This window comes from Ptiloglossa arizonensis, chromosome 2 (genome assembly GCF_051014685.1).
Source record: "Ptiloglossa arizonensis isolate GNS036 chromosome 2, iyPtiAriz1_principal, whole genome shotgun sequence".
Taxonomy (NCBI): domain Eukaryota; kingdom Metazoa; phylum Arthropoda; class Insecta; order Hymenoptera; family Colletidae; genus Ptiloglossa; species Ptiloglossa arizonensis.
In genome coordinates, this window is record NC_135049.1 from 3,642,740 (window position 1) to 3,663,998 (window position 21,259).

Consider the following 21,259-nt stretch of genomic DNA (forward strand, 5'->3'; position numbering starts at 1 on the left):
TTACAAATACATTTAGACAAAATTTTTTGCAAACAATCTACAATTATACCAATTTGCTCAAAATATAAAATTCCAATACAATTCAGTTTCCTACAAGAAACATTTTTTTTTTTGCAATACAAAATATTAAGTTGCCACAAAAACTCTGTTCACTAAATAAAGATGCATTCAAAATGAAATTATGTTTCTACTAAATACCTCTCATACTTTATGGACAATATTTTTAGCAAATGTTTTCTAGAAGTAATAAAGTTTGTACTTAACATAAAACTATATTAAACTAATAAACAAAGTTTACGTAGCACCTAATATTTAATAATTTAAAAAACAATATATTTTCTTTACAATACTTTTCAACATTTTATAAAACTATCGAAAATTATTTAATACACAAAATAAAACTTTCTAAAAATAAACAATTTCATTCTATGCCAATGTTTTCTTTAGTAGAAAACTATTAACATTCACAAAATTAACTATTTTAAGATAAAATATTTTCTTAGGAAGCAGTCAGAAAATAAAATTTAAAATTCTTATACAGGATGTAAACTATTTGTTACAGCTTTTAAAGATGGCTCTATGTACCTTGCTTTATAAAGATGTGTTAACAAAACTTGCTTTAATATTCATGTTACCTTTGCAATTCAGCATTAAAAATATCACTATGTATTAAACATGATACAGTAATACAAAATTTAGAAAAACTGTGGACATAAAACAAGTTGTTCTTACCAACAAAAATTGCATTGATAATATAGCAGCGTGTTCCAATAGTGCTCTATGAATATTTCGCTGCCATGAGATATTTTCATAAAAGAACAGTCGACCATTGTCCACAATCTCAATAAACCTATGCGTTTTTCTACACTGATTTAACCAGTGTTAGACAGAAAGTCGATAATGTGTACCGAATCTAACAGTGAATGTTCATTTAGCTCAAATCTTTCATATTTTTCACATGGATTCTCGCAATCACCTTCTGCGTTCGAACGTTTAGTAAATCTCAATCGATCTAGTTACGTAATCATTCGTAAAAGCCGCAACAAATACATTTTTTTACATCCTGATTAGCCAATATCGTTTACCGTAAACAGTGTAGCGATTATGACGCGTGTCGTACGGTCTGTTTTGTAAAACGTCGAGAACATTTGGAACTCGGCGGGCTACATGAACTTTTCAAAAATCGGCGACCCGGGTGCAAAATCGAAAGATGGCACGTGTCTTGGAACGCGATTCTGGAAAGATCGCGAAGCATTGAAAGCGTTCCGCGGCATGTGCACGAGTAGAAGAAACAAAGGGTGACCGGGCGCACCCATATATACATAAATATATATAGGATTTTCGGTCGCCCACCGCATTTTCTTCATCATTGAGAAAGAGATCCGCTCAAGATCATTAGATAACCATACAACACGTTGTAAACGCGGATCGTTGCTTAATAAAGACTAAAGCACAATTTACCGTTTCATCGCTATTATTGCCTAAAACATGTATATAAATCAAAAATGTTTCACCTCGTATCTAAAATTTGTAAACAAATGTAATTATATTCATAAAACAAGAATGTACTTCTTTCGTTGATATATTTGACTATTAATGCTACGTATAATAGAAATTAAAATTAAATGTTTCAACAAGAATTAGTTTCCTAGGACCTTATTTTTTTGTAAGTGCAATCGGATATCTGCAATATGCAATCGTAACACTTTCTATAAATTAGAGTTTATAATGGACAGTACTGTGTTGCTAAAGAGATATAAAATAAGAAAATCTTACAGTGAGCGCAACATATCTTTGTATGTTCATTTTATGTAAGGTTTTCAATTTAAAAGTGTGAATATTTCCGAGAGTTCATTTATAAATATTTTACGCAATTGTTTGATATGCAAATTAATAACAGTTATGTTATTAAAGGAAATTGTTTATGATTTCATTTAAAATATCTACAATTGCACGTTGCAAATATTATATATCATTATATATAATTGCATTTACAAAACAGTAGAAAAAGTCCATACTAAATCATCTAATTCTTTTCTTCCTATACCACTTTTTCCTATTTTTATCACAAAAGAGATATGGCCAATTCCAATCGTGAGAATCACTTTGCATATTTGTACACATGTATGTATTGTATTTTATACATATACAAATAAGAATAATATTTTTTATCTGTTAAAAATCATTAAGATATTAGATCTTAAAAATTTCTGTTTGGGAAGTTTAAATACATTCACTGTTTTTAATATATTGTTGCTGAGCCGACAATATTCAATCAAATAATAGAATAACACGTTGCAACTAATAAAAAGTCATTAGAATAGTATGTACCAAATTGAGCAAATAAGCATATTATAGTAAGAACAATGAAAGTGCTAATAAATTAACAGTTCATAGTTAAATTAAGTGGTTTCATCACAAGTAGTAAATCCTAATAATTTCCTCGATTTTGTGCAAAAATATTTGTAATTCATTTATCTACGATCCAAGTGCGTTAAAGACCATTTTGTATAATATTGAAGGCAGCGCCAAGAGCCCAACTCAGTTCGTGTCCGTTAATCTTCTTATACAGCTATTAAACAAAATAAAGGAAGTATTACTTTAAAAAGTCATAAACAAATGATCTATTTCGAAAAAATAATGCATATTCTCTGAAAACCTTAATAATACATCATTAATAAGCACTTTCACTTTTCCCTGTCCAATTTTTAAAATCTTAACTGTTTTAATATATATATAACTATAGCATCTGCATGCTATTAGTATTGCTACTAGCATAGTAGATGTTAACTGCCTACAGTGCTTAGTCATAGGCCACTTTCCACACTGCGAATGACGTCATGAACTATCTCCTTCCTTGCGGTAGTGATACGTGCCTCCATATTTATGACAAAGGCATTGTGTGACTTGAATGGTTAATTAAATTTGCGCGTACTATAGATGTACATATATTTATTCTTACGTATAATTTTGTGTTAGGTTGCAGTCCAAGTCCGTTGCGAAGAAGAACGTGAATAAATGTTAGATCAAGACAAATGAAGGGTTGATCGGTATTTGGATAATCACAGGCTTCTGTTGCTTGTTTTAGAAATGCATTTACTTCAATAACTCCACCGCAAAAGGGATCGACAAGACCAACCTGAAACATTTATATTATTTTATTTTCTATTAGTATAATTAAGAAAGAGAGAGGGAATACTTTACTGTATCTGTTTCTTTATATTTAGTCCATGTTTTGATCAATTATTATGCTAATTTCAAAGTTGTATTTAACTAGTACAAATTGTATGAAAAAAAAAATTAAAAATTATCTTATAATTTGAACTAAACTCACAAATTCTTTTTATTTTATATAATTAGTATTTATTTCTCGATATTGCATTATATTAATATTTTACCTCTGTTGCACGATCGAAGTAGTAGGAAAAGGCATAGATTTCGTGATCCTTCAGACCTATTGGTTTATTCTTAATTCCACCAACATATTTCTCAATGATTTTCAGACACTCTGAAAAGTTAACAATTGGCCTATCTGCTTCTCCACCAGCAAAATTTTGTGTTTTCACCAATTTATGTGTTTCATTGACAGGACCTCTGACCAAATAATTGAGGCCTCCGTAACTCCACTCGGTAGAAACTATGGGATTTATACATTCAGATCGTACTTCTATGGTTCCTTTTGGATGCACATTGTTCAGATTCATGCCATGGGTTAGAATCTCTTTTCTAGCAGCCATGAGTCCCATACCCAAATAGCTGTGCGTGTAAATACTCATATTATGGTTGAAAATGTTAACTGAATATATATGTCCATCGAGTGATTTTTCCTAAATAAATATTAAAAATATTTTGTTTAATCGTTACAATATATTGTTTGATATTTATAATTTCTTAAATTACAAAAATGATTACAGTTCTATGATTTTTACTTAACACGTTGAGTGTTACAATTAAGTGGCATACTTATATTAATATTTGAAATTCTCTACTCAAATAGATACTTTTTATTCTAGTGTAAATTTGTACCTGTGTGGCATCGGGTGAGAAAGTAACTTGAGTCGAACCCCCTCCAAGATCTAATGCTGCGACTGTGTTACCAGAATTATGCGAGTTAAACCGTTCTAATAGGAAATTTACAGTAAACCAGGAGAATATACCCTCATCTGTTCCCTCCATTATTGAAATTGAATTTTTAGATGTCTAAAATGAATAAAAGACAATAATGCTTTTTGTTCAAAGTTCCATAGAAGTTTAAGTAACAAAGATCTAAATGTTAATCTAGTTACTTCATGAGTACAGTATCTACATACTTGAAAATTAGAATCTTCAAATAATTTTCTGCATTCCTGGAGTATGTCTTGAGCCTTGTGACTTGGGAGAAGTCTTAAACCAGCAGTGGCTCTCATGCTAAGAGGAGTGTGTTGCCATTCTGAACGTGGAATAACGTTTTTGACCTTATCTAGTAATACTGTCAGAGATTTAGCTCCATCTTTAGATTTGTCTGCATACGCGCTAAGACCTGGCTTTATTTCCAAAAAGTGTTCATCGTCTAACACCAAATTGCCACCGAGGATCGACTCATGGAAACTGAAAGCGAAAACGCGACTGCCCGTTGATCCTGCATCGATCACAACAACATAAAATGGCTTTTGCAGATTGAAGGAAAAAGCCAGTGTATCGATTGCCTTGCTACCAAGACGTATTGGCTTCAGGTCACATCTAAAACAGAAGATTACAGAAATTAATCATACAAACAGTTTACTGTATGTACATACAGGTGTAATATCCTTTGTTTATTTTATATAATATTACACATTAAGAAAAAAATATTAATAATTTAATTGCGTACTTGTCTTGGGAAAATATGAGTAATTTTCAAATATAGTGGTCGTAACAAGTAATACATTTAAAATGTTTTGGATCTTTTGGCTTAGGTTTTCTTTAACTTCTTTATGGCTAATTTCTTGTTTCAACACTATTCTTTATTCTTAGGTTCCACAATGAGGACTTTTATTTTAATGTAACTCCAATATTTACATTTATATGTACAATAGACTCTCTCTTAACCGGTCCTGGTCGGTGGGATCGGACACCTAACCCAATAATTTAATATCATTTATAGATTGTAAATAAAATAAAAATACATACATGTGAACGAAATAATTGACCACCTTGAATATCTCGCTAATTTTTTGCGATAAGAAAAAATATTAAAGGAAAACATATGGTGTAATGGAGGAAATATCATGGTAAAGTTCCATGCGAAACATTTCATCAAAGTGGACATTAAATTATTATATTTTGTAAAAGCAACATGTCCATTCTTATTAATACTTGAAAAAGAAAGAATACAGACTGTACAGTGAACAAATTTGCTACAGGACCTAAACAATCATCACAATATGTAGCATCTAACAGTGAGAGTGTCAGTGAAAATTTAGTCAAACACATAGATTTTTGTTGGCAGTAAAAATGTTATATGTATATTAATTGTGAAATGCAGAAATACCTTTTTCATTGTTTTTGTAATTATGACAATAAAAATCTTCAAGACAAGTTACTTTTTGATCATATGACATGGCAAAAGGCAAAAACGTGAGTGAATGCTGCAATGAAATTCAAAACTCGATTGCTTTTGATTATGCGACACCGCAAACGCCTCAGATAAATAGAAAGGCAGAGCCACATGTGGGGAGAAGCAATGCTAATAGCGACTTACCTTCAAAACAGAAGTCCTACTAAGGCAGTAGGATAAACGGTTTATGAGATGTGGAATGGTAGAAGACCTCAATTAAAACACCTACAAATATTTGGAACTACAGCATATGTCAAGAAAATGAAATATCAACAGAAATTGAAAAAGAAATGTGATGTATATGGGATAGTTGGTCATGGACTGTAAGTGGTTTTGGGATGAAAGTAGAAGAAAGATAATGTCAAGGGATACAGTCTTTAAAAAACCGAACTCTAGTGACGAGAAGAGGGAAAAAGAAGAAACCATAGATACACTTGAAGAGCAAAATGTGAATGTGGAAATAGAAGAAGAAGGAAAGGAAATCACAAATATGTAGGAAACGAAAATGGAGGCAGAAGAAAATGAAACAAAAACTCAAAGAACAGAAAGTCAAGAAACAAATATGGAAAATGAAGAGACCAATAAACTTAGAAGTTCGACAAGAGAAGACCTTGACTGATCAAGGTCAGAATTTTGTATGTAAATTAATAGAACAATTTGAAAAAGCTAAAAGCTTTTAAAGTTAGTTATATCGAGACAACTAGTTTTCATCCACAAATGGAGCCCTTAAAAGGACTCACAGAACTGTTAGAGAGTTGCTAAGAACCAATATTGATGAAAATAAACACGAACAGGATGAACATTTGAAATATATATCTATAGCTTATAATACTTCAGTTCATGCAAGTACAGGATATATACCTTCTGAACTTACCTTTGGAAAAGAAGCTAACATACCATTTGCAATAACTGTAATGTTTTCCCTAAGTCGAAATGAATTAATTAAACTTTGGAAACTTAAATACTCTAAATATCTTAAAAATGCTAAGATTATTGTACAAGCAAATAGAGAAAGAAAGAGACCAGGATAGAAAAATAAAGTTAAAGTCAATTTATAAACAAGGAGATATGATGAAATCGTATGAAAAATCTCATGAAAGATAAAGAGGATAATAGAAAAGTAGAGTATATACATTTATTAACATTAATTTGCATGAATATTGTAAAATGGAAAAGCATTGTCAAAGAACTAATTATAAAATTATGCAATTAAGAACTCAAAGAATGGAACAAGGTATGCAAAAATTACGTATCATCCTACATAAACGACAAAGAAGAGGACTATTAAATGTAATAGGCTCAGTTTCTAAGACATTATTTGGAACAATATAGTAAATAAAAGTGATGTTGCTCTAATCAAAGCACGCTGCCTTGTCGCCACGTGCTTAACGGAATTTCGTGAACAAAGAGATTCCACGAGCCCCAAATCTAGTTTAAATCAGAACCGAGGCATGTACACTTCTGTATATACACACCTAAACCCAACAGTGCGGATTCATTATGATTTGTGACGATTGGATCACGCACTCGAATGATCGCGTGATCAAGCACGTGATCCAATCATAGGGCCCCGTTTCCCTCTTCCTTCGGGAACAAAGGGATTTCACGACAGCGACAAACTGTCTGGGAGCTTCGCGGATAGTCAGTCGCACAAGATCGCAAGCGGAAGTATCATATACTGTTAAAGATAACCACGTGGAAAATGATCCTGAGACACGTTGAATCGCGAACAAAGACGTGGTCGAGGCCACACGCCTATTCTGCAATATGTATTGCATCTCGCAGTTCTGTAATCGTATAATTTGTGTCACCCGACATCGCTCACCTCCGCGTTGGTGTGCTCATACTTATTTAAGCTTCTGTTGGGCCCGACATACCAACTAACAAAGTAATAAACTAATACAGCCCACTTTAGAGTTGAGAAGCAGACTACAATTTTTCATTCACCTAAACAATTCCTTTTCGTTCCCTCTTCGCGCGTCATCCAACACGGATTTGGCTTTGCCTAATTAATAAAATCCTTTTTCCACATTGTTGTATCTCAGAATATTTTATACAGTTAAATTCTTAGTTGAGGTTGGTGATCGTCGCGATTCTCGCCAAACCATCACTACCTTAAGTTTAACAGCTCCAAACTTGAGTGAGGTTCGAATCCTTCTCTGTCAGTGAACAGAGGAATTCGTTTCAACAAGAATCAGTATTACTGATTTACCAGAACTACAAGTCAAACTATATTTCACAAAGAAAATTATACGTTAATTATGATATTAAAAGAAGAGATCATGCAAGATAGTTGTTACGTGATTGTCCTATAGTCAAAAATGTTTACATTTATTTTAAACCTATAAGTTTTTACAACATTGTATTTTATAAATTTGCTTAAAATATTAGCAGTCTTATCAATTTCATAGATAAATGTACATTTATGGTTAATTCATCAGACTAAGTCCATAAAATTTCTTTTTCTTCAAAAAAAAGAAAAAAGAAATGCTTCTTCAGCTGACCTTTTTTCTTTACAAATGATCATAGCCTTCTTGGAGAATTCGGATGACCGACGCTTCGAACATTGCATTCTGTCGTCATCCCTGTTATTAATATAGATTTCTGCCTGTTGTCTGACAGTCAATCTTAATGATTGGAACACTCATGGTATACTACAGCATCCCTCATTAAATACAATAACGCCTAAAGACATTGCAAGTTCAACTGTTACAGCTCCTGAATGAATATATTTTGAGTTGAAAGTCCAAATCATAGCAATCAATGATTCATTATTATTTTGCGTTTTCACTCCTAAATATCATCATAGCAATCCGTCCTCCGACGGATCGTCATATATTGGTTTTATAACTTCTAGCACTGTATCAAAAAGTGCCAGTAGGACATTTTATTGCCAGTAAAATATAGTATAACTTCCTCTTCTATTTTTTCTAATGTTTACCGTTTACGAAAAAAAACGTTGATTCAAATTATTCCGAACACCCTGTAGATGTTTTGGGTTCTCGTCTAATGAATTCTTATGGTAGAACGTAGTCCACACAGTATTCCTCATTTCAACAAGGGAATGGGAATTTCTTCAAATCACTAACTCATAATATTCTGTCAATTATCAAATTATCTTATCAATCAATTTTCTTCTCCATTTACCACCAATAACCTTATTGTGTTTTATGAAATCGCGCGCCCATTCGTTTTTAAACATGGGTAACGCATTCTTTCTTTTGCACTGTTATTGTACTGCCATAAGGTTCTGCTTCTAGGATTTCCTTCAACGTTTTACTGATGCTACTGTACAGTGTCACTACACATAGCAGGAATGTATATTCAGACGTTTTCATGAATTAAAGCAAATGGTGTTTTGCGCACGTATCTTCAAAATCGTACATTTTAAAAAAATAAAATTGTAGTGGATTCTTTCTGGTATTTTCTTTTAGTTTAAGCCTCTGTGTCGAAGCTACAATTTGACGCTAACCAGATGTGCGACAATCGCGCAGGGTTTTGGGTAGTGACATGGCGGATAGTTATCCTGTGTGTTTTCAAGGAAAATTTTGTCTTCCTTAGAATGCATAAGAAATACTACACGTGTTTTTCTTCGAGGACTCTCGAAAAATGGTTAGCAAAGACAAATTCCTTCCAACCGTCGAAGCGTTAACTTCACTACAACTTGCATCGCGCAATTACAAGTATTTCGACAGAACCTCGTTTATATTAATTAATAGTTAATAAACACGAGTGTTACTGTTTTAATAAATTTACTATTTATTCTCGTTAAGTAAGCATTATTTATCATACTCCTATGTATATCCCTAAAAAATAAAAAAAAATTGATGTTTTTTAATTCTTCTTGAATTTTAAATCACAAGGGTCCTCGACATTTCAACACTCTATTGTAACATTTTATGATAATCTTCTTCTTGAAAAATTCATAAACTATTCACACTGAATTTAAGAACTTCAAAAAGGAAATGCTGGAAACATTTAAAGCAGACATTGAAAAAATATGTCTTGATCTGTCTGATATTTCCATTTGTGTTTCTGCATTGAAGGATAATATCAGATCTACTGACAATTCTTCAGGTAACACTACATACTTGATCAAATTTACTGTTGAGGAAAAAATTGTTTCTGAGATATTACAAAGAGGACATAGATCTTCCAACATTATTATATACAATCTAGAAGAAACAACCCCTTCTAGTTCTTATTTAACTATTTGGAGTCACAATATTGAAATCCATAAAGATTAGAAAGATGATAGATGGATGCATTCGTTTTACTCAAGTTATACTTTCTTCTAAGCAGGAAGTCTTATTGATTCTAAAGGGCAAATCATCCTATTCTGGACCAATGAATATAAACCAAAATCGAATGGTTAATCAACAAAATTATTTAAAACACTTAAGGGCTGAATTAAATTCTCTTGTAAATAATGGTAAAGTAAATAAAACAATTAAGTACTTTAATGGTATTCCAAAGATTGTGGATACCTTTGTAAAACAAAAAAACTAATTAAAACTAAGCTTATTAATTTAAGATGTGCAATATCTGTTATGTCTAATAATTATAATATTATTAATCTCGCCAAAATGTGGCTTATGTACATATTTCACAAAAATGTGATGCAGTATTTATCCTCAAAGTAGATTTATCTTAAATATTTATGTACAATACTTTATGAGGATAAATTTTTTCATGTACACACTGTACAAATTTTAGTGATACCCTTTGTATCTGTATGTTAGCTTTTGTTGCTAATATTAGTTCCTCTCAATTTTTTGTATAATATGAAAGGAAGGTTAAAAACATATTAGCTAATGAATAGATAAAGAACTAAATAGGTAAATATAAATCATACGCTATGGCTATGTATCCCAAGAAGAGAATTCCCAACAAGGCCACAACCACAAAATATCTTCTGCTTGGATGACTCTTTTTTGGACGTGATGTCTGATCTGCTTTGTAAATTCCATCATTTTCTGATCGTAACTGAAAATACAATTATTTATTGATGTCCTAAAGATATCAGAAAATATAAAAATAATTAAATGTTATGTAAATTCTACCTTTTATAAAAATAATTTTCATTCTTTAAAGTGTTCACTAATTAGTTGCACTAAGTGTCAAACTAATTTTCACTATTAGATTAAAAATAAATACACAAGCTTTAATTTGTTATTAATTTTATCAAAATTATTAAAATTAAAATATTAAGATAGATTCCGTTCGTAAATAGTAAAGTTAAATATATTAAAGTAATAATAATATTAAAATTATTTATTGTAATGCATCATTCTACTTAGTATAAAGGGAAAGAATGTAAATAAAACTACTTTCCATACAAAATTAATTTGCTGACAAATGTAGGCACAAACAGATAGATAACCTTAAATAAAGTCAAATTCTAAATGTTACAGTTAAAATTGCATAATTTCATATGTAAAATTGATTGCATTTTAAACTTACTGGAATATATTGCATCTAAATTATAATACAAATAGCTGATGTAATCAATGAAGGCAGGTTTCGTTTCTTTACGCGCGGTAATTGCTAGGGAAAATAAAGAAGAGCATTACGCACACAGAATTGTAAAACTATCGAAAAATATAACGAATGCACTGAAATTTGAATTCAGTATTACATTTATATATTTCAATATCAAAACTGTATCAAATTATTATTATTAATACTTAAAATCATATTTAACAGTTAATGTAACATCTATGTTCAAAATATTGAACTCGTGAGTTGTATGTTATAGTATTATTTCAAAATGAAAATATTAAACATTTTATAATTAAAATAATGAATATAAAGTATTAAAATTATAATGGAGCTATATTTGTTGCTACTACACTTTAATATTTGCTTTTTATAAATTTGCTCCATACTTAATTCGAATCAATTTGAACAATTTTTAACATGTTTCCTATTTTAAATTTGGCTCAACAACCGTTATTGAAATATACGATACGTATTGCAGTAATCGAATTAGTACTTATATATTAAACGTTAAATATTTATAAACATCAATTTAGGAATATAAATATATACAAAATTATTTAAATGTTGAATAATTTGCAATTTGCATATAAGCATAGAAAATTTAATACAAAAATTTTAAGTGTATTAATCAGAATATTTGACTATAATTAAAAATGGATCACTATTACAAATAAAAATACTTTTTATTATACTTTTTATAATATGAGGACTTTGAGAATGAAAAGCAAAAACTAATTTCAGGCACGATATTACTATATTGTGAATACCATGTAATACCAACATAAAATTCCTTTAAATCACCTCGTTCTATATATTCCGATCGCAGTTAAAATTAAGTATAATGTAAAATGTATAATTTAGCATACAAATTAATAAATATTTGAAGTTTAAACGTTTGCGCAAAATTGTCAAACTTATAAAACTTTCAGAATTTTAATTTAAACACTTAAGTAATTATGTTGTTTTACTTAAAAACTTACGTAACTTAATTATTGATTGTTAAATGATATAACTTCTTTTGAATTACATCTTTAAGAATTTAAAACGGACGTTAATTAATTATTCATTACAAACTAAAGTTGTACAAAATTATTGAATGAATGAATGTTTTTAATTATAAATAAAATATTTAATTTTCTAAAGAATTTATATTAGTACTAAATGAATTAAATTCACAAATATAAATTATATTTTCCTAAGTATAGATCATATTAGCGAATCATTTTCCACTTATACAGTATTATAATGTAATGCACATTCCATGAAAACTAGTGTAATAACCTATATTAATATTACTAAAAAGAAAATATTGAAAACTAACCTTTCTCCGTTTAACCTCCATGTTGTTTAAATTTCGTCCAAATAAAAATTAAAATACGGAAAAAGTAAAAAATACAATGAAGCGACTACAATGATACTTTGCGTGTATCTGCCTGTCAGCAATACGACTGTCGACACTACACTTGAAATTGAGAAAATATTAGAATACTATCAACAAAATGGCGGCGATAACGATTCAAGGTTTCAAATATGGTTTACTTCGCGGAAAGAATATTATGAAGGTGAACAAAGAACTTGTTATCCAAAGTTGCTTCAATAACTGATAGAACTGTCCGTTTAATGAATTGATTCCACCGCAAGAATTTAACACAATGGACGTCATTGAACTATGAATACATAGAATATATTAGAAAATTAATATAATTAACCCAAAGTTTGAATTTGTAATCTTAATAATTATTAATTAGAGTCACTTAACACATTAAAATTTTAAATTGGTTAAAACAAGTGAAAATGTGGAGTATTGAGTACATTGAAATAAAAACATTAATAACCTTTTAACATGGAAACATTTGCAAGAACAGTTTTTTAATTTATAATGCACAAGAGGTCTTGTAGCAGCAGAAAAGATTAGTTTGCAAATACCTATACATATTTTCTACAATAGTTAATCATAGTATTAGTGTCAGAATTTGAGATATGGTAATGATTGGAGAATTGAATTAATGAAAATTGAACTTTCATAGTATTTAAAGTTGCTTAGTTATGATATAATTCTTCCAAGAATGACAGAAAGTTTAAAGATTTATTTATCATCAGCTTACTAGTATGACAAAAGGTATTTGGTTTACTGTTATATTTATGTCTTTATATAATATTGGTATAATGTTGTATAATTTTTTGTATAATTAAGAAAATGTATCATTTTGTAAAAAGTGTTCTGCTTCTTTGTTAAAGCTCTATGGTAAAAGAAACATTGAGATTCTTTTTTTACGCAACATAAGGTAGAAAAAAATTCCACATTTTTTTTTAAAATGACATTTACTGCTAGATTAATTATGCTTTCAGTGTTCAATTTATTTAAATTATTTTTATAACTTCTAAAATGTATTTTTTCTTTATATGAGAAGTATTATCTTTTTTTAACTATTTTTAAATCTTAAAACATCTGAAGTTTTTTAATCACTGATTATATATGCAACATGAACTACAAATCAATGTTATAATCTAATTCAAATAGTAATAGAAACTTTCATATATTAAGAGATCTGTGAAGTCAAACTTAGTCTAATGCATTACTCAACAAGTTTTTAAACAGTCATTGCTGGACCTTCTATATCTAATATCTCATTTAATATTTACCTATTATATTAAAATTATAATATAAATACAAGTCATAACTTAAAAAAAAATATTAAAATCTATTAACAGTTCATTGTGACGCTATGAAAGTAAAAGTTCTTTTATTATACAAATTTCCCTTGTATGAATTGATGAAATGATATCAATATAAGTTTAACACATTTTCAATACTTTCATATTCTTACAACTAATACCATTGTATGGAATTGGTTTTTAATGTACATATTTCAATTAATTGATACAAAGGATTTAGCTGTTCAAAAATGATGCATTACTATGCCTCTGACATTATTATACATTCAAAAGGCATTAAATAATAATACACTCTTCAGTCAAGATTAATACCCAAATTAGAATTATTCATCTTCTAAAGAAAATTTATAGATCATATAATCTCATCATAAAGTAAAATAAAAACGAGTACCTGATATACTGCCTAGGTATTCCACATTTTCAGTGTTTGAATCCGATAAAAATGAACAAACAAACCAATATTTTCGTAACCCTTGTGTGATTGAAGTTCACAATAAAGAAAAATTGTTTAACAGCATGAATTATGTGTTTCTTATTGTTTGAGACATTTCAAATATTAATACTTATTCTTTCAAATCAAATAATATTTTCCATTGATATTTTTTCCAATCATAAAAAATAAGTGAGATATTTAGAATACTCAAATTAGGCGGAACACGGAGTTTTAGTGTACATTAATATTAAAACTATATAGAATAAAGACTATTTAATAAATATTAAATATTAGCTACATTTCGATCTTTTTAAATTCTTGTAAGAAGAATTGAATATGTTTGTTACCTTGCTACTTAAGTTGTACCGAAGTAATATTAAAATGTTAATAAAATCGTATTAGTCAATCATTTTTTATCCCCTGAACATTTTAATTTTTAATAAAGATCTGTAAAAATTATTGATGTACAGAGATCCGAAATTTCAAATGATATAATTCAAATATAGACATATTACGTCATTTATATTATAACAAATTAATACAATTTACGAAAACATAAAAATATAAAAATTTGTTAATATTTTATTTTAGAATAATTACTGTTTTATTGTAATACAAACAAGAAGCGATCGTTATAAAAATCACTTTACGAATTAGTTGATCTTTAAAATTTTGCATAACTCAACAATTAATTTCGAAATGTTAATTATGTAATTCGACACGTGATAAGTTATGTTAAGATACTGTTACATCATGCTTAATGTTTCATATGTATAGTTTTACGTAATTTTCATTGAAATACGTTTTTGTAACTCATTGTGAAACCGTACATACATAAGAAAGTATAATTATTTTATATGTTGCATTTTTATTATGATTATACTGCTTTTGTTCGTATTGTTCTAAAAACCTTAAATAAATCATCGAATTTTATATAATTCGTTTTTTGCTAATATATCTATTGTAAAAAAAATAATTAAAGAAGAATGTATAAACTATGAGAGTTTATAACCATTTAAATTCAAATGGGAAATTTAAGAGAATAGTTATTATATGAGATAATTAGACGAAAAAAAAATAGAAGACTGAAAACATCAATATTAATTAATATATATTAAACATATAGAAATGTAAAAAGAATATAAAATATATAGGCGAATAAAATAAAAAAATTAATTATTTCTAATAACAAAGAATATAAATTTATTAAATAAGTTATCAATCATGGAATTACAATTATATTTATTTTATTTCATGTAAAAAAACTAATAGATCCTTAAAGAAGTACCACGATAAATTATTGGCAAGGATTATTCATTAGACTGATACAAAATGACCTCTAGAGAAACTATACAACATAAGTCCAGCCTTTTAAGGGAGGCTGCAATTCAGATCGGTGCAGGAGGTTGCGCAGGCTTTGTAGAAGCCTGCATAATGCATCCAATGGACCTCATTAAAACACGTTTCCAATTGCAAGTCAAGGTTGCACAACAGGATGCTCTTTACTATACAGGCATTGTATTGTTAACTTGTGTATACAATTATTTTTAAATTTATCATTGATGGTTTATTTTTGAACACATTTCTATCTTTGGTTTTAATCAATGATGTAATGTTTTTGTTCATATCCCTAATATCACAGGAATTCGTGATTGTATGAAAAAAATGTATATAAATGAAGGCCTTACAGCATTTTGGAAAGGTATATTACCACCAATTATCATGGAAACTCCCAAAAGGGCAGTAAAAGTATGTAATGTTATTTATTTACTAAATTAGTTTTTCCTTATATTAATTAAAATATTAATAGTAGATCAATATCATGCTAGAAGTATAAAGTAAAGAGAAAAAAAATAATTAATACCTTTCTTTTTTTTTTTTTAGTTTTTCTCCTTTGAACAGTATAAGAAGTTGTTTAGTAGTAACACATCACAAACAATGGTATGAATAATTAAAAACTTTTCTAACATATTATAAATTTATTTTAACCAATTCAAATTATACTAATATAAAAATGTTGTACAAAACTAGCTCCACAAATTTTGTAGAAATGTTTAAGATGATTTCCTTGAGTATGAAGACAAACTTTCTAATATTTTCACATTATAAAACACTAGTAATAATTCTTGATGATATTCAAGACTTAAAAACCTATGAACCACATTTGGGTCAGAACACTTTTGCCTCAGGATTCTAAAATTATGCATATGTGCTTCATATATTTGAGCAATATCTAATATGTTTATATACTTAATAATTTGTTTAAATATTGAAATTTTTCTGCTAATGTACAATTTTAAGTGTAATTTTAATAGAATGCATTTACAGACCTATGTTTGTATAAGAATTCTTATCAATATGATTAGTAGAGTATGTTGATAAAGTCCTGACAAACATTTTAGGAACATTGTATAAATTATTAATAATAGTATAATTTCCTCTTTTAGACATATTATTATGCTGGTTTTCTCACTGGTATAACAGAAGGTATTTTAGTAAATCCATTTGAAGTGGTTAAAGTGCAAATGCAATCTAATCGGAAGCATGTAAGCCACACTCCATCTACTTTTGCTGTGACTCAACGTATTCTTACCGAGCATGGTTTTGGATTAAACGGTCTTAATAAAGGTTTATCTGCCACAATAATGAGAAATGCTATTTTTAATACTTTTTACCTTGGAATCTATAATTCTATTGTTCCTCTGCTGCCTAAACAAAAGGATCATGTTCCAGAATTATTTCTTAAGGTATATTCCACTCTTGTTAAATATTGATAATGAAGTTTATAGCTTTCACTGAAATGAATAACAAGTGTTTATTGATATTTATAAACAAATTCTTTATATATTTTTATATTTTACTTAATATGTTAAATATCAAAATAGAATGATATTATTAATTTGGCCAACACATACTTTTTAGTTTCTTGTAGGTTTTTTATCTGGCACAGTGGCATCCTGCTTGAATATACCTTTTGATGTTGCTAAAAGTCGTATTCAAGGACCTCAGAATAAAATCCAATACAAAGGCACACTACAAACTATTTACTTGGTTTATCAGCAAGAAGGGTATGAAACAACATATTAATTAATATCTTTAAACCCAGTACACACATTCGTTTTTTGGACATGCAGTATCGAACTTACGTTTCTAGGAGAATGGCGTAGATCTCCGGTTATTAGATGCGCGGCAATCCTGCATTGTTAGGACGAATACAAGCATTTATTTTTTAATGTGTTACTGGAATTGGATATTTATCGAAGGAAATATTTAATTTTCGTTTATTTGGTGTATAAGCGGCTTTGTTAAAGAAAAAAGGCGATATTTTAAACCAATAACTGCGGCTTAAAATGCACGCAAGGAGAATGTACGGTACTATACGTCGCCGGAATTATACATGCATCTATGCAGTTTACACCTAATTTAGAATATCCTGAATTGTAATTTTAACATTGCAAATCTATCGCATTTTGAAAAAACGGATATGTGTAACGATCTAAATAATTTATTATGCTTCAGTTATAACTATTTAAACTAATTATTCAATTTGTTCAGTTATTTAAACTATATTTTTTAGTCATTTAAATTAAAATTATTTTTAATTATATTTTCTGTAATTTGTAAAATTTTTATATTAATACTTGTAATGAATGATTATTTTTATTTCAGATTTAAAGCTTTATACAAAGGATTGGTACCAAAAATATTGCGACTGGGACCAGGTGGTGCAATAATGCTCATAGTTTATGAGCATATGAAATCATATCTCAGTAAGAAGGTTGATTACTGATTGGAATTTTAAACTGTAATACAGACTGACTATATGCATTTATTTATCAAAACTATCAAAAAAATTTTAGAAAAATTAACCTTTGCAACTTCTTCATAAAATTATTTTGATTACAAATTAAATTTACTTTTAAACTTTGTAACATTCTGAAGAAGAAATATCTGTAGATAAATACATTGTATAGAAGAAGAATGTTTTGAAATATCTGGTGATGCACTTAATAATGAAATTTGAGAGAAGGAGAAGTTTGCATTCTTCACTGTTAATAAACTGTTATTAAAATAATAAGATAATGTATATTATAATATGTGTTTCTTGAATAATTATCACTTTCTGTAGGAGTGTTTTGCTTTTATTTATTTATTTGTGACCTGGCTGTGAGGTATAAAAAAATATAACTCATTAACATTTAAACAGCTAAAGTCATTTTTTAATGAAAAGTAGCTGCAAAGAATGTATATAATTACATATACAGTATTTGTCTTCTGATAAAATATAGCAAATCATCTTTACTTTACCATTGACTTTGAATGGCTGACAGCTTTGGCCTAGTGGTGTCATATGTGCATAGATGTGACAGTTAATAATGCACATTAAAAACTTTTACATTTCTCATTGTACTTTGATAAAAATATTATCAATGGATTAGTACTTTGAAATAATACTTTATATATTAATGAATTAAATGAATAATATCAATATTCAAATTTAATCGCTTAACACAGAATCCAACCACTTCTCCAGATCTATAGATTTTACAGGCGTACCAGATTTAGCTGTTTTTGAATCTGTAAAAATTACTTATTAGATCAACTTAAATATAAAAATTATTTTTTACATAATAGATTACTATAAATTTCTATAAATTTATACCAGTACTACACGTCATAGGTAAAGATTTCACAATTGTTAAAGGATCATTCACTGGTTCTTCTAGTGATAGCAAGAAATCTAAATCTTCAGAAGTGTCTTCTACTGAATCTTGACTTTCTTCTACATTTTTTGTATCAGTAATAACTTGCTCTTCTATTTTGTTCAGAATTTGATTATACTTCTCTTTACCATGCTCTGCATCGTTATAAATGTTGGTTAACTGATCATTCTAAAATGATAAATAATACTTAATGTAGTGATTTCATCAACAATATATTAGTTGCAAAATTACTTTAAGGTAGGTACTATAATGCAATCTAATAATAAATATTATATATAGTTAATAAAATTAAACTAATTCTTAAAAATTAATATACTTGCAGTAAAATATTTGGTGTCAATATTAACGTTCTCATTGAATGGAATTGATTCTATTGCTGCAGATAATGTTGTCAGATCAAGCATAAAATACTCAGAGTATTTAGAAACATCAACGTTCCAGTTTTGTTCTGACTTTGAAACAAAATAATTATCTACAGAAACCGGAACATCTACTAGAAACTGAAAATCCTTAGTAACATTTTCATCTACATCTATAATGTCTTCGAAGTATTGATCATCTTTCCTATTTTCTTTCTTTTTCTTGTCCTTTAACTTTTTGGTTCTAATTTTATGGTATTATAATGTATGTAAGAGAAAAATTATATAACACATCAACAAAATTTTTAAATAGTATTTCTAAATTAATACTTAAATACTAAGTAAAATAAAGTATAAGGATAAATTCAAATATGGAGTGCTTTTGGAATGATATAATACAATTCTATAACTTATTTAAATTCAAAAAATTTTAATTAATAATAATTACGTAATTATTAAAGTATTTATACCTAATAGGAATAATGGTTAATAGATAAAACAATTTTTTGTAACAGACAAATATATAGAGTAATATATAGAATCATGAGTTTCTTTTTTATGTACACATATGTATTAACAAAAAGATTCTTAGAGTTTAAAAAAATAGAAGTTTCTCATTTCAAATTTTATTATGATTTCTTTTATACCAAAGATGTTTCATGTTTCCTTGAAAGAACAAAATATTTAAAACTATCACCCTGACAGCTCAGATCTGTTTAACATTAAATTTATTGCCTGTTTACTTTTCAAAATAAACGTATTGCAAAATTTTAATTACTATTCTTATTAATGTTTCTTTGTGAAAATTGTAACCATTAAAAAATGTCAAAGTTGAAAGTTTCAAGAATAATCTTCTTATAGAGAATTTTATTAAATTGGTGTTTAATACTTTAACAAATTTAACAAGACATTAATTATCAAATGCTTATCAATTACTTTACTAACCTCTTTTGATTTTTTCTATTTAGCATTTTCTTGATTTATTTTTGCATTTATTTTGTCATAAATAAGGTATAGAATAAAATACGATATTATAGTAACACTTTCACTCGGCAAGCGTCATTAAGTGTTATTATCAAACAAACCAAATTTTGTTCCTACATATCTTATTGGGAGAAGTGAGAGAAGGTAGCATGATAAAGAGCGTCCCATTGCATCTGGAATTACACGCTGAAGGCATTGCAGTGGGGCAGTTCGCGCTATACAGTGTGTCCGAAATGAATCAATCGAAGTTTATTATTCGTAATACGGCTAAATCACTAAATGCATGAAAAACACAATGAAAGGCTAATTCAATTATTAACTCTTGTTATTTTAGAATTTTATTTCTCTTTTATAAATAATATGTAATAATAATTGTTACTTATACAAGTATATAAAAACTCCTATAATTTATAAATAATGATTACAAATTGTGACATGCGTAAGAAATTGTCCCTTACAAAATTATATAAGAAAGTCACGGATTTTTTCGATGTTTTGAAAATCCAGAAAAGAAAATCGGACACGACAATATAAAAAGAGGCTTTCCGATCGCTCGGAGAGACAATCGCTTATAATTATAATCGATGGAGAAACGCAAAATTGTACGACAAAACATCAATATTTTTAATTTAATTATATAAATTTATGCATGTTACAATTTGTAAATACTATTTATAAATAAATATATAAATATACTACCGTGGAAGGTGGTAGTATTAGGATAGATTTGAAAAGTACACGTTCCTACGATATCGAACATGTATCAATCACGTGTCTCTAAATTTCGACAGTTTTATAAGGTATAAGAATGAATATAACAGATTCAGAATAATTTCATAAGATATAAGAAAAAATGTAATACTATAATATAGAAAACTTGTTACGCATAAGAATGTATGCACCCATCAGTACTTTAATGTAATGTAAGAATATGTATGTATGTAATATAAATTCAATTTATTCTAAAATTTCATTCCTATTAATGTAAACTCTTTTCCTTTCTTTC

At 28.3% G+C, this 21,259-nt stretch overlaps 3 protein-coding genes across 6 annotated transcripts; 1 reads left to right on the top strand and 2 right to left on the bottom strand.

Moving 5' to 3' along the window:
- Positions 1–476: 476 nt before the first annotated feature.
- LOC143154932 (nucleoside diphosphate phosphatase ENTPD5-like) lies at positions 477–12,654 on the bottom strand. 2 transcript variants are annotated; one of them, XM_076327041.1, is made up of 7 exons: positions 12,399–12,654; positions 10,431–10,561; positions 4,311–4,719; positions 4,027–4,200; positions 3,399–3,827; positions 2,963–3,139; positions 477–2,572 (listed from the first exon to the last, which is right to left on the bottom strand). In XM_076327041.1, the coding sequence occupies exons 1-7, from the start codon at positions 12,417–12,419 to the stop codon at positions 2,495–2,497; spliced, it is 1,419 nt and encodes a 472-aa protein (XP_076183156.1). In that variant the 5' UTR covers positions 12,420–12,654; the 3' UTR covers positions 477–2,494. The 2 variants fall into 2 exon arrangements, with proteins under 2 accessions (XP_076183156.1, XP_076183157.1); XM_076327042.1 differs by lacking the exon at positions 12,399–12,654 and adding an exon at positions 11,039–11,184.
- LOC143154933 (mitochondrial 2-oxodicarboxylate carrier) lies at positions 12,427–18,317 on the top strand. Of its 2 annotated transcripts, XM_076327043.1 has the most exons (7): positions 12,429–12,639; positions 15,459–15,699; positions 15,829–15,935; positions 16,071–16,127; positions 16,634–16,933; positions 17,109–17,254; positions 17,856–18,317. In XM_076327043.1, exons 2-7 carry the CDS (start codon positions 15,519–15,521, stop codon positions 17,974–17,976), a joined length of 912 nt encoding a protein of 303 aa, XP_076183158.1. In that variant the 5' UTR covers positions 12,429–12,639; positions 15,459–15,518; the 3' UTR covers positions 17,977–18,317. The 2 variants fall into 2 exon arrangements, with proteins under 2 accessions (XP_076183159.1, XP_076183158.1); XM_076327044.1 differs by lacking the exon at positions 16,071–16,127 and having other exon boundaries at positions 12,427–12,639.
- LOC143154934 (uncharacterized) lies at positions 18,265–20,431 on the bottom strand. Of its 2 annotated transcripts, XR_012994271.1 has the most exons (5): positions 20,215–20,431; positions 19,231–19,513; positions 18,850–19,078; positions 18,495–18,764; positions 18,284–18,420 (listed from the first exon to the last, which is right to left on the bottom strand). XR_012994271.1 is itself a non-coding variant. In XM_076327045.1 (4 exons), exons 1-4 carry the CDS (start codon positions 20,238–20,240, stop codon positions 18,685–18,687), a joined length of 618 nt encoding a protein of 205 aa, XP_076183160.1. In that variant the 5' UTR covers positions 20,241–20,431; the 3' UTR covers positions 18,265–18,684. The 2 variants fall into 2 exon arrangements, 1 of the variants encoding a protein (XP_076183160.1); XM_076327045.1 differs by having other exon boundaries at positions 18,265–18,764.
- Positions 20,432–21,259: the final 828 nt, after the last annotated feature.